Source organism: Anolis sagrei, chromosome 2 (genome assembly GCF_037176765.1).
Source record: "Anolis sagrei isolate rAnoSag1 chromosome 2, rAnoSag1.mat, whole genome shotgun sequence".
NCBI classification, from domain to species: domain Eukaryota; kingdom Metazoa; phylum Chordata; class Lepidosauria; order Squamata; family Dactyloidae; genus Anolis; species Anolis sagrei.
Window position 1 is genome coordinate 177,761,291 of NC_090022.1, and position 25,088 is coordinate 177,786,378.

The 25,088-nt window shown below is 43.0% G+C and overlaps 1 protein-coding gene across 2 annotated transcripts in view; it reads left to right on the forward strand.

The window, feature by feature from the left end:
- The window catches only part of SLC6A8 (solute carrier family 6 member 8), a 73,702-nt gene extending 49,180 nt beyond the window's left edge, over positions 1–24,522 (forward strand). For both annotated transcript variants that reach the window (XM_060763160.2, XM_060763161.2), the window contains exons 8-13: positions 5,754–5,866; positions 6,031–6,168; positions 9,118–9,220; positions 13,932–14,032; positions 15,964–16,134; positions 21,602–24,522. In XM_060763160.2, the coding sequence (XP_060619143.2) occupies positions 5,754–5,866; positions 6,031–6,168; positions 9,118–9,220; positions 13,932–14,032; positions 15,964–16,134; positions 21,602–21,745 (770 nt within the window). In that variant the 3' untranslated portion in view covers positions 21,746–24,522. The remainder of the gene's footprint in view (positions 1–5,753; positions 5,867–6,030; positions 6,169–9,117; positions 9,221–13,931; positions 14,033–15,963; positions 16,135–21,601) is intronic.
- The last annotated feature ends 566 nt before the right edge of the window (positions 24,523–25,088 follow it).

A 25,088-nucleotide genomic window follows, 5' to 3' on the forward strand; every position in this document is an offset into this window, starting at 1 on the left:
TAAGTTTAAAACCTGTCTAGTGAAAGAACAGTCCTCTTAAAAGTTGTTTTATGAAAGGTTATAAATATAACCACTAAAGGAATGTACCTCTAGGAGTTAAGAAACATTGAAACCATTAAGCTTCTATACTTCAATAAACTTATTACAGTTTCTCTTAAATCCAAGCCTGTTTCATATACTTTCAAGTCAAGCCACGCTACACATCAAAGGAAGATAAACAAAACATTACAGGCTAGTGGCTGTGTTATTGATTTTGAAGATTCATTACAAATTGTAGGAGACCCTGACAAGTCAGTAACGTCCCTACAGCTGGTGGCGTCATTACAGCACCAACCCCAGAGTCGGACACGACTGGACTTCATGTCAGGGGAAAAACTTTACCTATTGGTTATGCTGGCTTGGGTTACTTAGAAATATTCAAGAGGGATCTCAAGACCTGTTTTTTCCGATGCTCTTTTGGAGAGTAGCCATATTATCATGCACAGTTGCTCCCCCTCAACGGTTTTTGTCCCCAGAGTATATTTCCCCACCTGTATGAAGGTCTATATTTATGACCCCGTTCCTTTATGAGTTTCTCCCCCACAAACAATCTGCTCCATCCCTATCTCATCCTGATTTTAGTATTTTTAGTATCTCAGTTTTTATCTTGCACATATGACCCGCTCATTGTTATGTTATTTTATTTTATTGTGTATGATTTTGCTTTATCATTTTTGTACTCATATGGTGTATGTATTTTGCATGATTTTGCTTTATTGTTTTTGTAATCATATGTTGTATGTATTTTACTGTGTTGTTATTGTGTTTTGGTTTTACTTTATTGTAATATGCTGTTGGGCTTGGCCTCATGTAAGCCGCCCCAAGTCCCCATTTGGGAGATGGTGGCAGGGTATTATAAAGTTGTTTATTATTATTATTATTATTATTATTATTATTATTATTACTATTACTATTATTATATGTTTGTAGTCATGCTCCCACCAAAAAACAAAATAACATTTCGAAAGGTCATATTTGCTTGTTACTAGTAGAGATAGGCTTTGTAAACTCTAACCAGAAGTAACAAAGGAAAAATGAACCTTAGTTACAGATAATCAATGTTCTGTACTATTCTTGAACAAATATTTTCCTCCTTTAGCTAAAGGTCTAGACGTTTTCACTGCCCACCCCCTCGGTCTTGTGTTAAAATCAAAATATTTGAACTTGAATGTGATTTGGTAGAGTTGCAAAAGCCCAATTACAGGGATCCTTGTACATCTCTACAGCTGGAGATGAAAATGCATTTAATGAGGTGAGGAGATAAGTGAACCACGACTCTGTGTCAGCAGAGGAAATGAGAGGGAAGATTATCCTTATTACCTCTTTAGATGTCTAATTAATGACCAGATTACAGAAAAAAAGCTATCTCAAGGATTTGTTGCATAAGATTCATAATTGGTCATCTAGATTTAAATGTCTTTTATGCCCTAAGTAGAGTTCATATTATATCCATACTTAAGATTATTTCTTATCTTTGGTCTGCACTAGTACTAAAGCTGGTTTTGAATGTACGTAATTTTACAATGGAGTCCCCAGTGGGTTAAACCGCTGAGCTGCTGAAGTTGTTGTCCAAAAGGTCACAGATTTGAATCCGGGGAGTGGCATGAGCTTCCACTGTCAGCCCCAGCTTCTGTCAACCTAGCAGTTCAAAAACATGCAAATGTGAATAGGTCAATAGGTACCGCTCCGGCGGGAAGGTAACAGCGCTCCTTGCAGTCATGCCAGCCACATGACCCCGGAGGTGTCTATGGACAACGCCGGCTCTTCGGCTTAGAAATGAGCACCAACCCCCAGAGTCGGACACGGCTGGACTTCATGTCAGGGGAAAACCTTTACCTAATTTTACAATGAGGGGTGGGGGCAGGGGACAGATGTTAGACGGCAGATCCAGTGAGCAACAGGGGCGCAGAAATTGGAGTGATAACCCAACAGCATCAAGAGTGTGTACACATTCCCCACATGGTTCACAACAAGTGTGCAATTTATGTCACATCAGTTTTTAACTTGGAGCCCGCAATGGGTTAAACCCTTGTGCCGGCAGGACTGGGTTTTTTTAATAATAATAATAATTATTATTATTATTATTATTATTATTATTATTATTATTGTCATGTCACGAGCGACTTGAGAAACTGCAAGTCACTTCTGGTGTGAGAGAATTGGCCGTCTGCAAGGTCGTTGCCCAGGGGACGCCCGGATGATTTTTGATGTTTTTATCATCCTTGTGGGAGGCTTCTCTCATGTCCCCGCATGAGGAGCTGGAGCTGGTAGATGGAGCTCATCCGCCTCTCCTGGATTTGAACCTGCGACCTGTCCTGCCAGCACAGGGGTTTAACCCACTGCACCACCGGGGGCTCCTTGGCAGGACTGGTGACCGACAGGTTGGCGGTTCGAATCTGAGGAGTGGGGTGAGCTCCCTCTGTCAGCTCTAGCTTCCCATACAGGGACATGAGAGAAGACTCCCACGGGACTGTAAAACATCAAACATCCAGGTGTCCCCTTGGCAATGCCCTTGCAGATGGCCAATTCTCTCACACCAGTTTCTCAAGTTGCTCCTGACACGGAAAAAAAAAACCTTTGTGTTATGAGTGCTCATTTGAGACAGGAGATGGAGTAGTAAGGATTGTTTTTTTATCATACAGCTGAACTTTTTTATCTGTTATTCTGCATACTCTGTTTGATATTTAAGAACAGTCCTTAAGCCTTCTCTTTTTTTCATTAGTGATCAAATGGCATCCATCCCTTGTTAGCAGTGATTTTATCAAATAAACCGTGGATAAATTGTTCTTCTGTTCCAAGAAAAACTGGTTTTTGAAATCTAGATTGTCCAGAAGATATTTGAGTAATTTGCATAAGCAATTCATATGTCTATGTCCACAGGGAAGGCAACGAACTCTATGAAGAGTTCAGATCCTTTCAAGGTGATCGAACTAACTCCTTTTTGTTTTTTCTCTTGTCCATATTTTGCCCATACACTGGTCAAAACCATGAGATGTAGGCCCCTTCTGCACTGTCCTTAGATCCCAGGATCTGATCCCAGGTTATCTGCTTTGAATTGGATTATATGAGTCTCCACTGTCATATAATCTGGGATAAGCAGATCGGATGAGATCCTGGGATATAAGGACAGTGTAGAAGGAGCCTTTGAAACCCTTTTTCTTTTTTAAATTTTAAATTATTACATTTGGCCCGGCCATGGGTTTTTAAATCCTTGTGTGTTATTGTTTATTGGTTATTGTTTATATGTGATTTATATTAATTGTATTTGTTGTTTTTGTTTATTGCTTTTTGGGGGGGTTTTTGTTGTGTTATTGGGCTTGGCCTCATGTAAGCTGCTCCGAGTCCCTTGGGGAGATAGTGGCGGGGTATAAATAAAGTTTTATTATTAGTAGTAGTAGTATTATTAGTATTATTATTACTATTTTGAAGTGGGGAAAGTAAAAGCTGAGATTCTGTGGGTTCCACATTTTAAAACCAGTTCTGTTTAAGAACTGGAATTTTTGAGAATAACTAGTACAGTGTGAAATCTACTCTAATAGCATCCAATAGCAATTTGAGCCTGACGTCTTCCACCAATTTTGCAAGCCAGTCACTTATTCCACTTGATCTAAGACAAGGTTACAAACAGTACTGAGCCCTTAACTCTTGGCAACTGGAATTACAAATGTATTTCTTCAGTCACAGAGACTGTTGCTGTTTGTAAATGAATGCTGAGCATTTGCAGATGGTTGTTGTGTGTCTTGAAGTCATTTTCAACTTATGGTTCCCTAAAATGAAACTATCATGGGGCTTCCTGATAAGAATGTGTGACTTGCCCAAGGTCACTCAGGGTCCATCCAGACTGGCCCATATCATGGGACCTGTCTGGGTTTTTACAGGGAGCATCCAAACAACGCTTCTGGTAAAAACAAATTAATTCAGAATAACCTCTATTATTCTGAATTATAGAATCATAGAATCATAGAGTTGGAAGAGACCTCATGGGCCATCCAGTCCAACCCCCTGCCAAGAAGCAGGAAAATTGCATTCAAAGAACCCCGGACAGATGGCCATCCAGCCTCTGTTTAAAAGCTTCCAAAGAAGGAGCCTCCACCACACTCCGGGGCAGAGAGTTCCACTGCTGAATGGCTCTCACAGTCAGGAAGTTCCTCCTCATGTTCAGATGGAATCTCCTTTCTTGTAGTTTGAAGCCATTGTTCCGTGTCCTAGTCTCCAGGGAAGCTGAAAACAAGCTTGCTCCCTCCTCCCTGTGACTTCCTCTCATATATTTATACATGGCTATCATGTCTCCTCTCAGCCTTCTCATCTTCAGGCTAAACATGCCCAGCTCCTTAAGCCGCTTCTCATAGGGCTTGTTCTCCAGACCCTTGATCATTTTAGTTGCCCTCCTCTGGACACATTCCAGCTTGTCAATATCTCTCTTGAATTGTGGTGCCCAGAATTGGACACAATATTCCAGGTGTGGGCTAACCAAAGCAGAAAAGAGCACGGGGAGCATTACTTCCGTAGATCTAGACACTATGCTCCTATTGATGCAGGCCAAAATCCCATTGGCTTTTTTGACGCCACATCACATTGTTGGCTCATGTTTAACTTGTTGTCCACGAAGACTCCAAGATCTTTTTCACACATACTGCTCTCGAGCCAGTACGTGTGAAGAGTACAGTTCTGCTCACATTAGATTCAGGCTTTCCTGAAAGGCTCTGTCTGATGGGGTACTGGGCCTCTGGGGACTCACTTCCAGGACTTCCCAGGGGTGAGTCCCCATTTGCCATCTCAAACATTTTGAGCTTCTAGAGCCCAAAGGTCTGGAATGGCACCCAAACCCTTTCCCCAGCCCCAAAACAACCCTTAAAAGCAATGGCTCTCAACCTCCGAGTCCCCAGATGTTTTGGCCTTCAGCTCCCAGAAATCCTGACAACTGGTAAGCTGCCTGGGATTTCTGGGAGTTGTAGACCAAAACACCTGGGGACCGACAGGTTGAGAACAACTGCTTAAAAGTAAAAAAAACTTACCTGGCAGCCATTAAGGTTTTTCTTAAATCCTCGGGGTTCAAGAAAAACCTTAATGCCTGCAAAGGCGGGGAGTGATTTTCCTCCTTGGCCCTCCTTCTCCACCCTCCCGTCTCCTGGTGCATCATTTCGTCATGCCAGGAGGACACCAGGAGGGTCTTAATGGTGGCCAGGTGAGTTTTTTTCACTTTTAAGGGTTGTTTGAAGGGGTGGTGCTTCAGGGTGGACGTATTCTATCCCAATTGTTATCAGAATGGCATGTAGTCACCCTGCCCAGGAAAGTCTGGGTTTTGGGTGGCTTGTGGGGACATAAATGCATGCCAAAGCGGGCTTTAAAAACCCACTTTGGCGTGCATTTCTAGCCTGTCTGGAAGCGACTTCAGTGACTTTTCATGTCAAAGTGGAGATTCAAACCCTGTTTTCCAGAGTCATAGTCCAACATTTAGGCCACTGCACCATGTTGCTTTCATTCATGTATAGAATAAACTGAAGTTGCAGAGGTAATAAATGAGGAGGAGTTGTGAACAAACTAAGTTAACCGCTCAGTATGGACAAAAACTATTGGTAACTTGATTGCAGATAATGAATTCTATGCTAAGTACCAGCTTGTGTGTGTAACTGAATGACTTTGCAGTTTTGTCTATCCCCAATTCTCGGAGCCGGGCACCCTGAGAATTTTCTCTTTTTTTCCTCCCTATACAGGGCCCGGACTGGCATTTATCGCATACCCACGAGCAGTCACTCTGATGCCAATTGCTCCACTCTGGGCTGCCCTCTTCTTCTTCATGTTGTTGCTCTTGGGCTTAGATAGCCAGGTGAGATTTGTGGCTGGTTGGGAAGATACAGGAAGGCTGAAGTAGAGAGCAGCCACGAAGCTTGCCGCTCTCGTGAGGCAGAGAAGGGCAACAGGTCCCTTACCCGGTGTCTCATTTTCTCTCTCCCTACTTTCTCCTTTTGCTTAACCTTTCCAACCTGGCAGTTTGTGGGTGTCGAAGGCTTTATCACCGGCATCCTGGATTTCTTCCCAGCCACCTACGCCTTCCGATTCCAGAGAGAGGTCACTGTGGCTGTCACCTGCATCGTCTGCTTCTTCATTGAGTTGTCAATGGTGACTGAGGTACGGTGGCCTGCATAGGCACTGCATGTTGGTTGGGTGGGTGAGCATCTAAGATGGGCAAAGAGAGTATACCTGCTGATTTTGGGGAATTTAAGTGGAAACCCTAAGTGGAAATACACTAAGCATTTAGTAAATGGGAAAGGGGTTTCAATAGACAAATGCTAATTCACATACAGACGTTGGGTTATATAGGAATCAATGAAATGAAGGATCTGAATGATATTCAGATCCTCTGAAGATGCCAGCCACAGATGCAGACAAAACATCAGGAGGAAATACTGCTAGAACACAGCCACCGAGCCCAGAATCCACACAACACCCCAGAATAGTGATACTGTTTATAAGAGATTGGCACATCTATATAAATAAAATGTAATGTTCGTTTGTGGGATTAACAGAACTCAAAACCTACTGGACGAATTGACACCAAATTTGGACAGCATACACCTAACAACCCAATGTATGTCCTTCACTCCAAAAAATTGAGATTATCATTTGGGAGTTGTAGTTGCTGGGATTTATAGTTCACCTACAACCAAAGAGCATTCTGAACCCCACCAACGTTGGAATTGAACCAAACTTGTCACACAGTTCTCCCATGACCAACAGAAAATACTGGGTTTGGTGGGCAGTGTCCTTTGGTTTTGGAGTTGTAGTTCACCTACATCCAGAGATCACTGTGGACTCAAACAATGATGGATCTGGACCAAACTCTACACGAATACTCAATATGCCCAAATGTGAACACTGGTGGAGTTTGGGGAAAATAGAATCTTTACTTTTGGGAGTTGTGGTTGCTGGGATTTATAGTTCACCTACAATCACAGAGTATTCTGAACCCCACCAACGATAGAATTGGGCCAAACCTCCCACACAGAACCCCCGTGTGGGCCACAGCAATGCGTGGCAAGGGACAGCTAGTAGAATCATTGAATCCTAGAATTGGAAGAGACTTCATGGGCCATCCAGTCCAACCCCCCTGCCAAGAAGCAGGAAAATTGCATTCAAAGCACCCCCGACAGATGGCCATCCAGCCTCTGTTTAAAAGCTTCCAAAGAAGGAGTCTCTACCACACTCTGGGGCAGAGAGTTCCACTGCTGAACAGCTCTCACAGTCAGGAAATTCTTCCTAATGTTCAGATAAAATCTCCTTTCTTGTAGTTTGAAGCCATTGTTCAATTATATGTTATTCCTTTTGTAATATTACTTATTTTCTAAAACAATCTTGAGTGTGTTACAGCCCATAGATCAAACCTGTGTTTGATAGATTTCAAGAAGCTTTTGCCTATTTTTTGACACATTTTGCTCAATGATGAGCTTTAAGGAGTGCAAAAGCTTACACACAATTTTAGGTCATTTTGGTTGGCTTGAGGGCCACAATCAACACAATACAGATTTTGGAAAGTCTGCCAGTGTTTAATGGCATCAAACACTTGTCTGTAATAGTACCAGCTTCTACATAGTTGCCGTGAACAAAGTACCTTTGCCTTGGTTTAGACATTTGAGCTGTTTGACCTTCCTTATTAATTCTGCTGATTCAACTCTTTCTTGAGTCTTGTCATTAATCATGCAACCGAACTGCTCTACTTCTTTTTTCATGTTATACTGATAATTATAATGAAGGAAACATGTAAAAACATTAAAAAAAACACCTATGCCCCAGTAGCAAAACATTGATATATGTCCGCACACAAGGTTTGCCAACTTCCCTTAGTATCCATCCCCAGTCCTAAATGGCTGCTGTTACTCACTGCCCCAGTGTTGATACCATCCCTTGAAAGCAGAATATAACGTGTTCCTATATCAGCGAAACTGCTACCCGAGGCTTCATTTATTCATCTTCCAAAAAAGATGTTCTCTAGGTATTTTCTAGGTCCTCCACCATGTTTTTTATGCTTTGCTTACACTGGAGATGACCATAGAGTTGCTCTGAAGGGTCTATAAATGCTAGAGAGATGTCCTCACTTGGAATTCTCTAGGTCAGTGGTTCTCAGCCTGTGGGTCTCCAGATGTTTTGACCTACAACTCACAGAAATCTCAGCCAGTTTACTAGCTTTTAGGATTTATGGGAGTAGAAGACCAAAAGATCTGGGGATCCACAGGTTGAGAACTACTGCTCTAGGTCCTTTTACATTATTCTATGCTATGCCTCGGCCAGAAGAGGTTCATTCAGTAGGGGTTGCTGCTATGTGCAGTTTTGCATTGCCACGGCAAGTGCTGGGAAATATATTCCACGGATACATGAAGCTTCTAAACTTCTTTACCAACCAGCTTCTATGTCAGAAGCTTTTGGGTAATATTAAAGTGTGATGAGCTGCCTGTCAAAGCCTGAGAAACTTTCTTTTTACCTCTTCAGCCCCTTCCACACAGCTAAATAAAATCCCACATTTTCTGCTTTGAACTGGAATATATGGCAGCATGGACTCAGATAACCCAGTTCAAAGCAGATATTGTGGGGACCCTTCCACACAGTCCTATATCCCAGAATATCAAGGCATAAAATCCCACATTATCTGAGTGTGGACTCAGATAACCCATGCAGGATTTTCTGCCTTGATATTCTGGGTTATGTGGCTGTGTGGATGGGCCCTTCTATTGATACTTGAGATATGTGGGAGCGTATGTGCCGCTTTGACTGAGCAACGTTCCCTTTTGCATGAGGCCTGCTCTTGTCTTTCCTTTACCCTTTGCTCTTCCCAGAGAGGAAGAAGTGGGTTCGCACATGCATTCCTTAGAAAAGAATGTTGCTCCCACCGGCTTTTGTGGACAAATGTGCTGCCCTTAGCAGCTCCCTGTGAAAAGGCTCGCTCTGCTTAGAACAACTGGTGTGTCTCAAGCATTTGGGGTTAGGGAGGGAAGAAGTGGGTGCTAGATAGCAGGGACTGAGAGGGATCGATTTTGAAAGTGTTGTTATGCCAGGCCTGCCTCACACTTTGGCCCTTCTCCCCAGGGGGGCATGTATGTCTTCCAGCTCTTCGATTACTATTCTGCAAGCGGCACAACACTTCTGTGGCAGGCCTTCTGGGAGTGTGTGGTGATCGCTTGGGTTTACGGTAAGTGGGAGTTGTATATTTCAAAATAGGTTGAAAAGACAAGGAATGTGGCCTCAAATATTGGCACTGTCAACAAGGGTGACAGTGCCTACATATGCCCAGGGGTCTGTTTTTACCTGCTCCCTGTCTGTGGAGCATGCATCACCCAAACAATGCTCCAAAATACCTCTGAGTCCTTCCTTAAATGGTGTCTAGAAGTGTTGTCTCTCACTTCTCATTTTGAGAAAAACTCCAGTGATCTTTGGAGGTGTTGTAGGATTCTGATGGGGTTTTTTTGAGTAGTTTTCGGTGCACACCTGAAAATTGTACCAAATTGACAGGAGTTGGGGGCCTTTGGGGAACTGACAGGGGCCCTGAGGGGCTACACAGAGATCCACTAGAACTGGGGTCCTCAAACTAAGGCCTGAGGGCCAGATACGGCCCTCCAAGATCATTTACTCAGCCCTTGCTCAGAGTTAACCTAAGTCTGAACCGACTTGAAAGCACACAACAACAACAATCCTATCTCATCAGCCAAAAGCAGGCCTACACTTTCCATTGAAATACTAATAAGTTTATATTTGTTAAAATTGTTCTTAATTTTAATTGTTGTATTGTTCTGCCAACCTAGCAGTTCGAAAACATGCAAATGTGAGTAGATCAATAGGTACCACTCCGGCAGGAAGGTAACAGCGCTCCATGCAGTCATGCCATCCACATGACCTTGGAGGTGTCTATGGACAACGCTGGCTCTTCGGCTTAGAAATAGAGATGAGCACCACATCCCAGAGTCGGAAATGACTGGACTTCATGTCAGGGGAAAAATTGTACCTTTACCTATTGTTTTTAAGTGTTTTTGCACTACAAATAAGATATGTGCAGTGTGTATAGGAATTCATCCTTTTTTTCAAATTATAATCCGGCCCTCCAACAGTTTGAAGGCCCCTGCACTAGAATGACAGTCACTTCTCACACTGATATATACAGGACAATGCTTTTAGTCTTCAAGAACGTGAAGGGAGAAAAACGTGAGACACATTGCATGCATGCCCTTCCCTCCAACACAAACATATAAGGTCACTTGCAGTCTGGAGTAGTATGCGATTGCTACTTGTATAGTTCAGCATTAAAGCATTCTATATTCAATGTATTGTCAAAGGCTTTCATGGCCGGAATCACTGGGTTGTTGTAGGTTTTTTCGGGCTATATGGCCAAGTTCTAGAGGCATTCTCTCCTGACGTTTCGCCTGCATCTATGGCAAGCATCCTGAGGATACTTGCCATAGATGCATGCGAAACGTCAGGAGAGAATGTCTCTAGAACATGGCCTTATAGCCCGAAAAAACCCACAACAACCCACATTCTATATTCCATATTCAAAATGTATTTGTTTACTACACTTGTAAACTGCCTTTCTCAGCCTATCAGTGACTCAAAATGGCTAGTGAGTAAGAAAAGCCTGGCATATTTTCCCTCCACTGCATACTCCAAGGTGGAGGTGAACATTAATTGACATTACCTTGCCTCTACAAAGCCTCATATTGAAATACCACCTCCTGATTCTGAGTGCACAACTGCTAATGTAGATTATAATCTGCTTGGTAAACATTTACTGGAGAGAGTGGGGAGGGAGGCTTTTCCCTTTGCTTCCATTCAGCCATCTCAGCGAGAAGTATGGGATATGCAAGGGGCATTTAAAGGGCACTGGGCAGTAACTAATTCATTTGAACTTGACCAGGTAGTGATAAGAGTTTGGAAGCAATTCGAACTTAATGTCATTGGAGGTAACAGGGAGTATGATATTGCACTTGTAGTAAATATTGTCAAAGCTTGGGCTTGGTGCATGTTCTATTCTGTGCCATCCTCAGTCAAGGGCATCTCTGTTTTCACTTTCTGCCAAGGCAGAAATTTGTCTTTGAACTGCCCCTGACTTATCTCCAACAATTGGGAGAGGAGGAGATAGTCCGACTAGGTAGAATGAAAGCAATCCATGATAACAGGAAGTACCAGGTTGCATATAGGAAGCAGAAACTTTTGCCTTGCAGAAAGAGCTTGCCTGTGAGTATCAGCTATGGGGAGCATGAGCAAGAGGATGCCAGTGTGTCCTATCTGTGGCATTTCCCAAAGATTCTGGTTGGCCATTGTGGGGAAACAAGGTAGACACCATCGTGTAGGAACAAATAGTCCAGGGATAAATTTTCAAGTCCAAGTGGCCAGCAGGACCATATCCACTGCTCCCCAATAACAGTCTAAAAATTCAGATTAATTTCTATTAAGAAACCTATCATAGCACTTTTCAGGAGCCGGGCTTTTGTAAAGATCTTGGCTGAGATTATAGAATCATAGCCATACAGCCCGAAAAACGTACAACAACCCAGTGATTCTGGCCACAAAAGCCTTCAACAATAGTTTCAAGAGATTACAAATCCAACCCTGTTGTCATAATAAAACTTTATTTATATTCCCCTCTATCTCCCCAAAGGGACTCAAGGCAGATTCCAAACATAAAAGGCAAACATTCAATGCCCAAATACAACAACAATACATCCATACTAACAAAATGTATACATCCTAACATATAATTATAACGTAACAAACTAAAATTAAATAAAAAGCACAGCCTGTTATAACAGATATAAGACAAAACATCAAACATCAAATGGAAACAATAATTTCCAATTTCTTTGGGGCAAATCGATTATTTATTTATTTACTTTACTTTACTTTACTTCTATACCGCTGTTTTCAGCCCGAAGGCGACTCACAGCGGTTCACAAGGCACAAACACAGCAAAATTCAACATCAATATAAAACAGTTAATAACCTAATCTAATACACAATTAATACATAATTACTATAGTAACCATTCCCAAGCATCTCATCACTAAAAACATGATCGAGGTTCGTCGTCCATTGTTCCATTAGATATGCTAGACATGCTAGATATGCGGTTGAGACTTTTTTTTTCATGAAACTGCAAGTTGCTTCTGGTGTGAGAGAATTGGCTGTCTGCAAGGACATTGCCCAGGGGATGCCCAGATGTTTGATTTTTTACCATCCTTGTGGGAGGCTTATCTCATGTCCCTGCAGGGGAACTGGAGCTAACGGAGGGAACTCAACCCGCTCTCCCCAGATTCGAACTGCTGACCTGTCAGTCAGCAGGCCTGCCGGCACAAGGGTTTAATCCATTGCACCACTGGCAATTTCATAAATGTAATTCCAAATCGGGCTGGTGGTGGTTTTTAATTAGGAGACGCAAATGATTTATGTTTTTATTGCTCTTGTGATAGTTTTATATTATATAGTAATGTTTTTAAATGAATATAGGAATATGGAACAATTGGATGATGAAACTGGATCCTGATTCTAATTATGAGATACTAACGAGATGTTTATTGATGTACGAGGGGTATTTGTTAAGTAAGGTCCATTGGAACATAAGTACACAACGAAGGTTTATTTCCAAAAAGTAAATTTATTTTCAGGAAGTACATACTTCACTCTATTCTTCAACATAGTTGCCAAGTTTGTTCAAACACTTATCATACCTCTGAACCAATTTTAAAATACTCTCTTCATAAAAACTTGCCGCCTGCTCCAATAACCAAGAGTTCACTGTAATCAAAGAAGGGCGACCGGAGCGGTCCTCATCATGGACATTGTCACGGCCATCTTTGAATTGTCGTACCCACTTGCGCACTTTGCTTTCACTCATAACAGTATCACCATACACTTCACAAATCTGTCGATGAATTTCTGCAGCAGGCAGGTTCCTTGCTGACAAAAACCATATCACTGAGCAAACCTCACATGCGGAGGGTGAGTTGATAGTCTTAAACATTTTTAAAGCACAGAACAGAACCGTACAGGTTAGCTACAGAGCGGAAACTGAGCATAGTTGTTCCCAAGGCATGCCAGTACACGACGCACACGCTCGTTGCGGTATGCGCGTGAACTACTAGTGTCTACAACAAAACGGACCTTACTTAAAAAATACCCCTCGTATAATTGATTGTTTAATATGTTATTGTTTTAATTGTTTTTAACTGTTTTATGTTGTTCTGAGCATTGAATTTTGCTATTGTTAACCACTTTGAGTCACCCAAGGTCTGAGAAAAACGGTACACAAATATAGTAAATAAATAAATGTCTTATGGTGTTTCTTGGGCATCAAATTGTTGCCTCTGTAAACCGCCCTGAGTCGCCTGAGGGCTGAGAAGGGCGGTATAAAAATGTAGTAAATAAATAAATAATAAACAAATTTCCTACACACTGACATAAGAAGGCATCCAGTATCACCTTTCACAAGCAGCAGTACAGTAGGATTGCTTAAAGGCCAAAACAGGACGTGAGTACCGTCATGTCCTTCCATGAGCTGCTAATGCCATTGGAACATCACCCAGAATGACATCGTAGCAATGCAGTGAGTAAAGCATTGAAGAGGATCATGGCCTGCTAAGTTTTCCTTGCCCCTTCAAGATTGTAGATCCACCTTTGCATTGCAACTAGATAATTGGCAACACTGTATATCCCATTTCCTTCACTACCACAGTCAGAGGGAACAGGGAAGCCCAAGGAAGGTGGGAGATGAGATCATGGTTGCTGCTAATCCAAAGTCTTTGAGTGTTTTGACTTTGCAAGCCTTGTCTCCCCAAAGCACTCACTCCAGTTCTCATATGGGAAGGCTCTTGTCTTATTCTTTATGGCTGAACCTCCCTCCCATGTTGGTCTAGGTGCCGACCGTTTCATGGATGACATCGCCTGCATGATTGGCTACCGGCCCTCCTCATGGATGAAGTGGTGCTGGATGTTTCTGACCCCTCTCGTCTGCCTGGTAATAATGCTCCGGAGGAGAGATTGATTTCAGAGAGAGAGAACTGCAATGCAGAGGGAGGCGGAGACTGTCTTCTAGTCTGTCCACATAAAAGCTTTTCATTATCTAAACTCACTAGTTGCTTTCCTCTGGCAAGAACACTTTAGCAAAACCTTTGAAGCAGAAAATCACCTCACTTGTTGGACCTGCACCTTGTGTCTAGCTCATAAAGACTCAAAAGCAAGGCCAGCACAAAGAGCTTCTTAAACCAAAATGCTATATTATTATTATTATTATTATTATTATTATTATTATTATTATGACACAAAAACACAGTATGTCACAGCAAAATATATGCTCGATTTTGTATCAAAAAATCGCAAGTTGAACACTCCCTTAGCATCTAGAACTATATGATGTATTATCGAATGATGCACGTAGATCCAAGTAAGGTGGCCTTTGTTATTATTTGAAACACAACAAGATGAGTCCACAGCAGACAAGATCACTCTGCTGGCTGTTGTATTGGATCACACACTGGACATTTCCCAAGTTTCTAAGACTGTGTGATGTATCGGCGAATAATGCGTGCAGATCCCAGTAAGGTGGCCTTCTGCACCTAGCAGAAGGTAATTTTGTCAGCGCAGATTGTGTTTAAGTGCAGGCCAAGGTCTTTAGGCATTGCACCCAGTGTGCCAATCATCACTGGGACCACGTTTACTGGCTTGCGCCAGAGTCCTTGCACTTCGATCTTTAAATCATCATATCATGTCAGTTTTTCCTGTTGTTTCTCTGCAATCCTGCATTATTATTATTATTATTATTATTATTATTATTATTATTATTATTTTACTGACACAAAAACACAGTATGTCACAGCAAACAAGATATATATGCTCGATTTCGTATCAAAAAATCCCAAGTCGAACACTTCCCAAGCATCTAGGACTATATTATGTATTTTTGAATGATGCACATAGATCCAACTAAGGTGGCCTTTGTTATTATTTGAAACACAACAAGATGAGTCCACAGCAGACAAGATCACTCTGCTGGCTGTTGTATTGGATCACACGTCGGACATTTCCCAAGTTTCTAGGACTGTGTGATGTATCGGCGAATAATGCATGCAGATCCCAGTAAGGCGGCCTTCTGCACCTGGCAGAAGGTAATTTTGTCAGCGCCGATTGTGTTTAAGTGCAGGCCAAGGTCTTTAGGCACTCCACCCAGTGTGCCGATCATCACTGAGACCACCTTTACTGGCTTGTGCCAGAGTCTTTGCATTCGGTCTTTAAATCCTCATATCATGTCAGCTTTTCCAGTTGTTTCTCATCAATCCTGTTGTCCCCTGGGATTGTAATCCATACTTTGGTTATTATTATTATTATTATTATTATTATTATTAAATTCACTAGTGCTTTAATGCAACAGGTGAACCTTTTGTGGCTCGATATAAGACATCTCCCTCTTTTGAATTTCATCCCTTTAATGCATGTGTGTAGATTTGGCAGCTGAGATCACCCCTCTTCTGCCATGTAAGAATCATAGAATCATAGAGTTGGAAGAGACCTCATGGGCCATCCAGTCCAACCCCCTGCCAAGAAGCAGGAATATTGCATTCAAAGCACCCCTGACAGATGGCCATCCAGCCTCTGTTTAAAAGCTTCCAAAGAAGGAGCCTCCACCACACTCCAGGGCAGAGAGTTCCACTGCTGAATGGCTCTCACAGTGGTTTTTGAGTTCTGTTAATCCCACAAACGAACATTATATTTTTATTTTATTAGAGAGGTGTAGCAAAAGACAGCCATTCTCTCCCCAATCCAAAATGTAATCTTGTGTATAGATATTACACAGAAATGCATTTGAACACAGGAAATGTGACTGATATTGGGTTGGAAGGTAGGAACAAGAGTGTTGGAGAGATTTTTCACTTATCCATCATCTATTCCCAGGGCATCTTTTTTTTCAATGTTGCCTACTACAAGCCATTGATCTACAACAACAGTTATACCTACCCCTGGTGGGGAGAAGCCATCGGCTGGGGCTTTGCACTATCCTCCATGCTGTGTGTCCCTCTTACCGCCCTCTACAAACTCATCCGTGCCAAGGGAACGCTGGCAGAGGTAAGACAGGTTTCTAAATTGCACAAACTAGAAAATTTAAAAAAATGAAAAAAGATGGAGATTCAGGACAGCCAAGTCTAACAAGTGTGGGTCTGGATGCATGTGCAAGATAACTTGCCATATAATGTCTAGAATAAAACAAAAGTAAACTTCAGTGGCGCAGTGGGTTAAACCACTGAGCTGCTAAACTTGTTGACCGAAAGGTTGCAGGCTCGAATCCGGGGAGCGGCGCAAGGTTCCGCTGTCAGCCCCAGCTTCTGCCAACCTAGCAGTTTGAAAACATGCAAATGTGAGTAGATCAATAGGTACCACTCCGGCAGGAAGGTAATGGCGCTCCATGCAGTCATGCTGGCCACATGACCTTGTAGGTGTATACGGACAATGCCGGCTCTTCGGCTTAGAAATGGAGATGAGCACCACACCCCAGAGTCGGAAATGACTGGACTTAATGTCAGGGGAAAACTTTTACCTTTACCTTAAACAAAGTTTAGCATCTACAGTAGTCTAGCTATCATCCATAAATCAGACATGGGAATTCATGCTGAAGTCACATACATGGTATTGCACTTCTCATCAGAAGATTCAGTGAGATCAGCCAACTACCACCATTGAGCAATGACTGGGCTAGGCTGGGTTGGGCGAGTACAGGTGCATAGCATGTGTTTGTATTATACAGTAATAGTTTTCAAGCTATAGTCCTCTGGAGTATTAGACTTCAATCCACGGACATTCTAAAAATAGTCAGTTGTTAGGAATTCTGGGATCTGAAATCCCAAACATCAGGATGGGAAGAATCATAGAATCATAGAGTTGGAAGAGACCTCATGGGCCATCCAGTCCAACCCCCTGCCAGGAAGCAGGAATATTGCATTCAATGCACCCCCAACAGATGGCCATCCAGCCTCTGTTTAAAAGCTTCCAAAGAAGGAGCCTCTACCACACTTCGGAGCAGAGAGTTCCACTGCTGAACAGCTTTCACAGTGAGGAAGTTCTTCCTAAAGTTCAGATGGAATCTCCTCTTTTGTAGTTTGAAGCCATTGTTCCATGTCCTAGTCTCCAGGGCAGCAGAAAACAGGCTCCCTCCTCCCTATGGCTTCCTCTCACATATTTATACATGGCTATCATGTCTCCTCTCAGCCTTCTCTTCTTCAGGCTAAACATGCCTATCTCTTTAAGCCACTCTTCATAGAGCTTGTTCTCCAAACCCTTGATCATTTTAGAGTTTGAGAACCAATGCCATAGGGCAGGAATTCCAACTTGTCCTTGCTGGTAACATCATTAATTTGTAAAGGAAGAATGTCTCTCCTTGTCCGTTAAGGTTTTTCTTGGCAGCGTTGGCTACAGCTTAGAAGTGTTGGGGTTTTTTTGGACTGCAGTTCCCCAAATCCCACCGCTAATACTAGCCAAGTAATTTTCCAAGAACTGAAACCGGAGCATGCATTGGTTATGCATGGGCTGGTCTGATTCTGTCATGCTGGAATGTGTCCAGAGGAGGGCAACTAAAATGATCAAGGGTCTGGAGAACAAGCTCTATGAGGAGCGGCTCAAGGAGCTGGGCATGTTTAGCCTGAAGAAGAGAAGGCTGAGAGGAGATATGATAGCCATGTATAAATATGTGAGAGGAAACCACAGGGAGGAGGGAGCAAGCTTATTTTCTGCTTCCTTGGAGACTAGGACGTGGAACAATGGCTTCAAACTACAAGAGAGGAGATTCCATCTGAACATGAGGAAGAACTGTGAGAGCCGTTCAGCAGTGGAACTCTCTGCCCTGGAGTGTGGTGGAGGCTCCTTCTTTGGAAACTTTTAAACAGAGGCTGGATGGCCATCTGTCAGGGGTGATTTGAATGCAATATTCCTGCTTCTTGGCAGGGGGTTGGACTGAATGGCCCATGAGGTCTCTTCCAACTCTTTGATTCTATGATTCTAAGTCAGATTTCTCTCAATGTGCTCGGCATTGTTTCGTGTTCGAAAAGGAGGAAAATTATTCATGGCCATTTTGCTAATAGTAAGATTGAAGGCGCTTCCGCACAGATCTAAAATTTGTGCCGAAGTGGGTTTAAATAATCTACTTTGGTGCGGGTTTCAGTCCCCACACTCGAACAAAAAACCTGGACTTTCCCAAGGGGGGTGGCTACATGCCATCCTGATTAAAATCCCTTGGTTTGTTCCAAATTAATTCATTTTGTTCCAAGACAGGTCCAGCATATTGGGTCTGTCTGGATGAGATCTGAGTGTGTGTATCCATGCCTTCAGATCACCTATCGATTGATGGCATCCCCATGAACTTCACAGGGTTTTCTTATTTATTTATTTACAATATTTATAGTCTGCCTTTCTCAGCCATACGGTGAATCAAGGCGGGTTACAGATTGGCACAATTCGATGCCAGGTACTCATAAAAGTGCCATTAAAAATCAACATTACAATATAAAACATATATAAAAACCATTAAAGCATATAATCATCGCTGTCATCCTGTTAAAAATGTTATCCAGTAACATCGTCTGGCCATTTCACGTTCATCATTAATAGTCAAAGGCTTTCCTGGCCGGAATCACTGGGTTGTTGTAGGTTTTTTCGGGCTATATGGCCATGGTCTAGAGGCATTCTCTCCTGACGTTTCGGCTGCATCTATGGCAAGCATCCTCAGAGGTTGTGAGGTATGTTGGAACTAGGAAAAGGGGTTTATATATCTGTGGAGTGACCAGGGTGAGACAAAGGACTTCAATGTATTTCAATGGCTTCTCTGTGTAGTCTGACATGGTGGTTGTGAGAGTGGTCCAGCATTTCTGTGTTCTCTTTGAGTATACAGAGAAGCCATTGAAATACACAAGCTTATAGACAATTTCAACGGAAAGGAGGAAACCATGAAAATGAACAAAATCTGGCTAGCAGTATTAAAAAACTCTAAAATTACAACAGCACAACAACAGAGAGGAAAAAACAAGGACTTCTAATCACCTCTCAACAAAAGTTTGCTCTAGGCAATGTCAGGCCATTATACACTAATCAAGGTGGTCAACTGAAACGTTCACACCTAGCTCCAGCAGACAAGAGTCCTTTGTCTCACCCTAGTCATTCCACAGATATATAAATCCTTTTTCCTAGTTTGAACAGACCTCACTACCTCTGAGGATGCTTGCCATAGATGCAGGCGAAACGTCAGGAGAGAATGCCTCTAGACCATGGCCATATAGCCCGAAAAAACCTACAACAACCCAGGTCTTTACTATTTTTCAGAAAGTCAGGAGGGAGGGGGCCGATCTAATATCCCTAGGGAGGGAGTGCCAGGGGGCCACCACTAAGAAGGCCCTGTCCTTCATCTCTGTCAATCGCACTTGCGAGGCAGGCGGAATCGAGAGCAGGGCTTCCCCAGACAATCTTAAACTCCTAGATGGTTCATAGGAGGATATACATTTGGATAGATAAGCCAGGCCGGAATCGTTAAGCAAGAAATACTCAGTTTTTTGTCAGTTGCTTCCTGTGTAATATTGCCTGCGGCACCGGGTTTTTCTTGGCTGTTTCTCAACCAACGACTAATCAGGACTGGCCCTGTTTGGCTTCCAAGATCAGACAGAATCTAGTTAGTACCTTCGGGGCATGCTTTTAAATGCTTCTGTAATCCTTGAAATGCAACATGGATGGTTTTTTTTTTTAATGTAAATTTACGGGGAATGTAAAACTGGGGAGCATCCTATTACCTGCCCTCTATGTCCCTGTTAAACATAGATTAAGACTGCAGCTAAACAAATTACATATTAAACCAAACCTGGAAGAAAAATTCAAGAAAAGAAATAATATATTTTTTAAAAAAATCAGGCTGCATCTAACTTATAACTTTGTAGCCCCATTTCTTGAGGTTGGCTCTGCATCTTGTGGTGCCAGAGCGCAGTCTGTTCAGCGCCTTCCAAGTCGCCCAGTCTTCTGTGTGCCCAGTGGGGAGTCTCTCATTTGGTATCAGCCATTGATTGAGGTTTTGGGTTTGAGCCTGCCACTTTTGGACTCTCGCTTGCTGGGGTGTTCCAGCGAGTGTCTCTGTAGATCTAAGAAAACTATTTCTTGATTTAAGTCATTGACGTGCTGGCTGATACTCAAATAAGGGATGGGCTGGAGATGTCACTGCCTTGGTCCTTTCACTATTGGCTGCTACTTCCCGGTGGATGTCAGGTGGTGCAATACCGGCTAGAGCTAGGGGTCCTCAAACTTTTTAAACAGAGGGCCAGGTCACAGTCCCTCAAACTGTTGGAGGACTGGATTATAATTTGAAAAAAAAAACATGAATGAATTCCTATGCACACTGCACATATCTTATACACAATACAATAATTAAAATGAAGAACAATTTCAACACATATAAAATTATTAGTATTTCAATGGGAAGTGTGGGCCTACTTTTGGCTTATGAGACAGGATTGTTGTTTTTTTATGATTTTTATTTTCAGTTTTTCAAATAGGGTACAGTGAAAGTGGGGGAACAATGTGTAGTTAAAGGCAGACAAGGAAAGGATAGTCAGAAGTGAGAGGAGGTGACTAACAAGAGCGGGGAAGGGAAGGAGATGGGGAAGGGTTAAAAAAAAGAGGGGGGGGGGAGAGTGTTGACTTCCGGTTCAGGCCGCAAGGAGTAAAGCCTTTTGTCCAGTATTTTTCCTCTTGTATCTTTTTTCATTTTTTTTCACCTATATTGGTTGCTATATCTGAGACAGGATTGTTGATGTTGTTGTGTGCTTTCAAGTCGTTTCAGACTTAGGTTGATTCTGAGCGAGGGCCGGGTAAATGACCTTGGAGGGCCGCATCTGGCCCCCGGGCCTTAGTTTGAGGACCCCTGGGCTAGACAGTGTAATTTCTCCAGTGGTGTAGGATGCAGACACACCGTGATAATGCGGCATGTCTCATTAAGAGCCACATCCACTGTTTCAGCGTGGTGAGATGTGTTCCACACCGGGCATGCATACTCAGCAGCAGAGTAGCATAGCGCAAGGGCAGATGTCTTCACTGTGTCTGGTTGTGATCCCCAGGCTGTACCAGTCAGCTTTCGTATGATATTGTTTCTAGCACCCACTTTTTGCTTGATGTTCAGGCAGTGCTTCTTGTATCAATTAAAACACATATATCATTTAGATTCTCCTTGTTAAAAGCATTGTCATTCTTAGAAATAGAGATGAGCACCACTCCCAGAGTCAGACACAACTAGACTTAATTTCAGGGGAAACCTTTACTCTTACCTTTATGTACATTAGATTGATCGAGAGGCATGGTTATGCAATTGAGTGGGAAGAGTTGAATGGGGAAAGATATATAAAAGTGGCATGTAGACAACATGTGTGCCTCAGTGCTTCTTGGGCCTAGTTTGTGGGAGGGAGAATGAGTAACGAACACAGAGAACACAGAAAAGGTATTACACGCACATTAAGTTGATGTAGGTTGGCATTTGTAAAAACAACTCTCTCTCTCTCTCTCTCCCTTACAGCGCTGGCACCACCTCACCCAACCCATCTGGGGGTTGCACCATTTGGAATACAAGGTGCCCGAATCCGATATTGGTGTCCTGACCACTTTGACTCCGGTCTCAGATGGAAGCGCCAAAGTTGTCATCTTGGAAAGCGTCATGTGACCAACACCCGCTCACTGTACCCTAACAAGAGGCATCATTTCTCTGTGCCACTCGACCCCTGGGTTTCGGTTGGGGTGGGAGGGGGAAGCGCGTCGCCTGCCACGAGCTAAGTTGGGGGGCAGTGCTCCCTGTGTGTTGGGAAAAGGTATTATTGGTTCTTTATCCACTTCCCACCTTTACCTCTCTGGGCCCAGAATTAACCCTGGCTGAGCAGGAGAGATATAGCCAACCGCTTCGATCTCTGAGCGGAAGGTGGGAGCTTCAAAGGCCATAGGGGGGGTGGGAGGGACGGGGGGAAAAGAGAGCCTTAGATTTACATTTTTTTAAAAAGAAGAAAACATTATTTTTTAAAGATAAAGTATTTTAAATTTCTATATATATACATTATATATAAATAAAATAAATATATATATATGTATTTAGCCAAATGCATGGGAGGCAGCGTACCCTCCCACCAAATGGGTTGTATTTTTGGGATCCAGAATTCCTAAACTTTTATTCCCCTGCTTTCTGCAATGATAACTGGCTCGAGATGGGAGGCCTGATTTCCATCTCCAACTGGTGTGGGGCATGCGGAGTCACAGAGGCAATTGGAAACGCAAGAAGGGCTAGGAAGGGCATTGGGAACAAGGACACCTGGGTGCTAGTTGCCATTTTGGATGGGGAGACAAAACCAGTAGTTTGCAGCAAACAGCTAGGACACTCTCCTCAACTCTTTCCCAATTGGGTTGAGTTGGTAAATGAGCTCCTTCAGGTTGTTGTAGGTTTTTTCGGGCTACATGGCCATGGTCTAGAGGCACTTTCTCCTGACGTTTCGCCTGCATAAAAACTCCAACCATCACCCAAGTCAAAAAAGAAGCACCATTAAAGCCTTGGCAGACCGTGCAAAAAGAATCTGCGAACCCCACCTTCTCCAAGAAGAACTGAACCACCTCAACTGGGCTCTACAGGCCAATGGATACTCCACCTCAGACATCAGAAGAGCGGCAAGACCGAGAACAAGCCACAAGAGTAGAGATGAAGATCCACCCAGAGGAAAAGTGTTCCTGCCATACATCAAGGGAACCACTGACCGCATAGGAAAGCTGATGAGGAAACACAACATACAAATCACCTACAGACCCACCAAGAAAATCCAACAAATGCTGCATTTAGCAAAGAACAAGAGGGGTCCTCTCACCTCTGCAGGAGTCTACCGTATTCCATGCAACTGTGGACAAGTCTACATAGGGACCACCAAATGCAGCGTTGCCCAAACATGAATCAAGGAACATGAAAGGCACTGCAGACTAATTCAACCAGATAAGTCAGCCATAGCAGAGCACCTCATGAACCAACCTGGACACAACATATTATTTGAGAACACAGAAATGCTGGACCACTCGAACAACGACCATGTCAGACTACACAGAGAAGCCATTGAAATCCACAAGCGTGTCGACAATTTCAACAGAAAGGAAGAAACCATGAAAATGAACAAAATCTGGCTACCAGTATTAAAAAACTCAAAAATTACAACAGCAAAACAACAGAGAGTAAACAATCAGGCACATCAAATCACCTCTCAACAAAAGATTCCCCCAGGCACTTCCAAGCCATTAAATGCTAATCAAGGTGGTCAGTTGAAACATTCACACCTAGCTCCAGCAGACAAAAGTCCTTTGTCCTGCTCTGGTCATTCCACAGATATATAAACCCATTTTCTTACTTCCAACAGACCTCAATATCTCTAAGGATGCATGCCATGGATGCAGGCGAAACGTCAGGAGAAAATGCCTCTAGACCATGGCCATGTAGCCCGAAAAAACCTACAACAACCCAATGATTCCAGCCATGAAAGCCTTCGACAATACATGAGCTCCTTCCTCTATCATGCCCACAAACATTTGGGTCCATGCAGTCGCCCTGCCTTCTGGCTCCATTGCAAGGAGACTGAATGTGACAGCAGCCCTTTTTGGTCTTATTTGATCAGCCAATCTCAGTATTATGGGAAGCTCCTTTCCCTACATGGAGAGACTCTCTGGAAAGCAGCCACCTTGATTGACCTTTACTTCTCTGGCTGACATTTATAATCATGTGGAAAGGAATTACATTATATGTCTACCTTGGGGCTGCCAAAGCTTGGAAAAGTTAGTTCTTTCAACTACAACTTCCAGAAATCCCCAGCTAGCTTAACAGGACTCTAAAACGTACTTTTACCGCAAAGAGTAGGGAGTGTCAATCTGATCTGGTGCTTTATCCATCCACACAGCTGATGGAGGAAAGAGCTGGGATGTCTTAATTCAGAAAAGAAAGGTTCCTTTGGGACAACCTTGCTTCCTTCCCATCTCCCCTTCTCTAGTGAGGAACACAACTCGCCAAGCGATTGCATCCTAATGGGGGTTGTGCATTACAACAACAAAGAGGCGGCCTTATGTAATTTTCAATGGTAAACAAACAGTATTTTGGCGCCCGCCCCCAACCAATCACTGATATATATATTCTGTTCGTCGTGGGAGTTCTGTGTGCCATATTTGGTTCAAATCCATCATTGGTGGAGTTCAGAATGCTCTTTGATTGTAGGTGAACTATACATCTCAGTAACTACAACTCGCATATGTCAAGGTCTGTTTTCCCCCAAGAGCACCTCAAGAGCGCCCCATGCCAAAATCAACTATACTGCAAATGCTTACTTTGCGTAATGGGTTGAGCCGCCCCTGCAACAACAACAACAACAACAAAACTTTATTTATATACCGCTCCATCTCCCCGATGGGACTCGGAGTGGTTTCCAAGTAACATCATTAACACATACAAAGTAACATCAACATAAAATTAAAAAGGCAATATAAGCATTAAAAATCACAATAGCACATATATATATTTAAAATAATCCTGCCTGTTCAAGGCAATTTAAAAGGCCAAGCCGAGGCTAGTGCAATTTGTAGAGGACCCGGAAATTAGATAGAGTCTATGGCTGTTCATTTCCGGGGTCTAATAATTGGTAGAAAAAGATGTGGCATATTCAACAGTATCTGCGGCTGAGCTAGAACTAGTTGTTATCAAAGGCTTGTTTAAACCACCAGGTCTTCAGGCTCTTACGAAGGGAGGGGAGGGATGGGGCCTGTCTGATTTCTCTAGGAAGGGCGTTCCAGAGGTGGGGGGCCACCACCGAGAAGGCCCTCTCTTTCGTCCCCACCAACAATGCTTGTGACAATGGTGGGAGCGAAAGGAGAGCCTTTGGACTGCTTCATTCACTTGAAGTACTCAAGGCACCACAAGATCATTTTGTACAGTTCCTGGGTGATATGCTATCTGTTGTTCCCTGCCATATCAGTATCTGTGTACCAGACTTGTGTGCTGG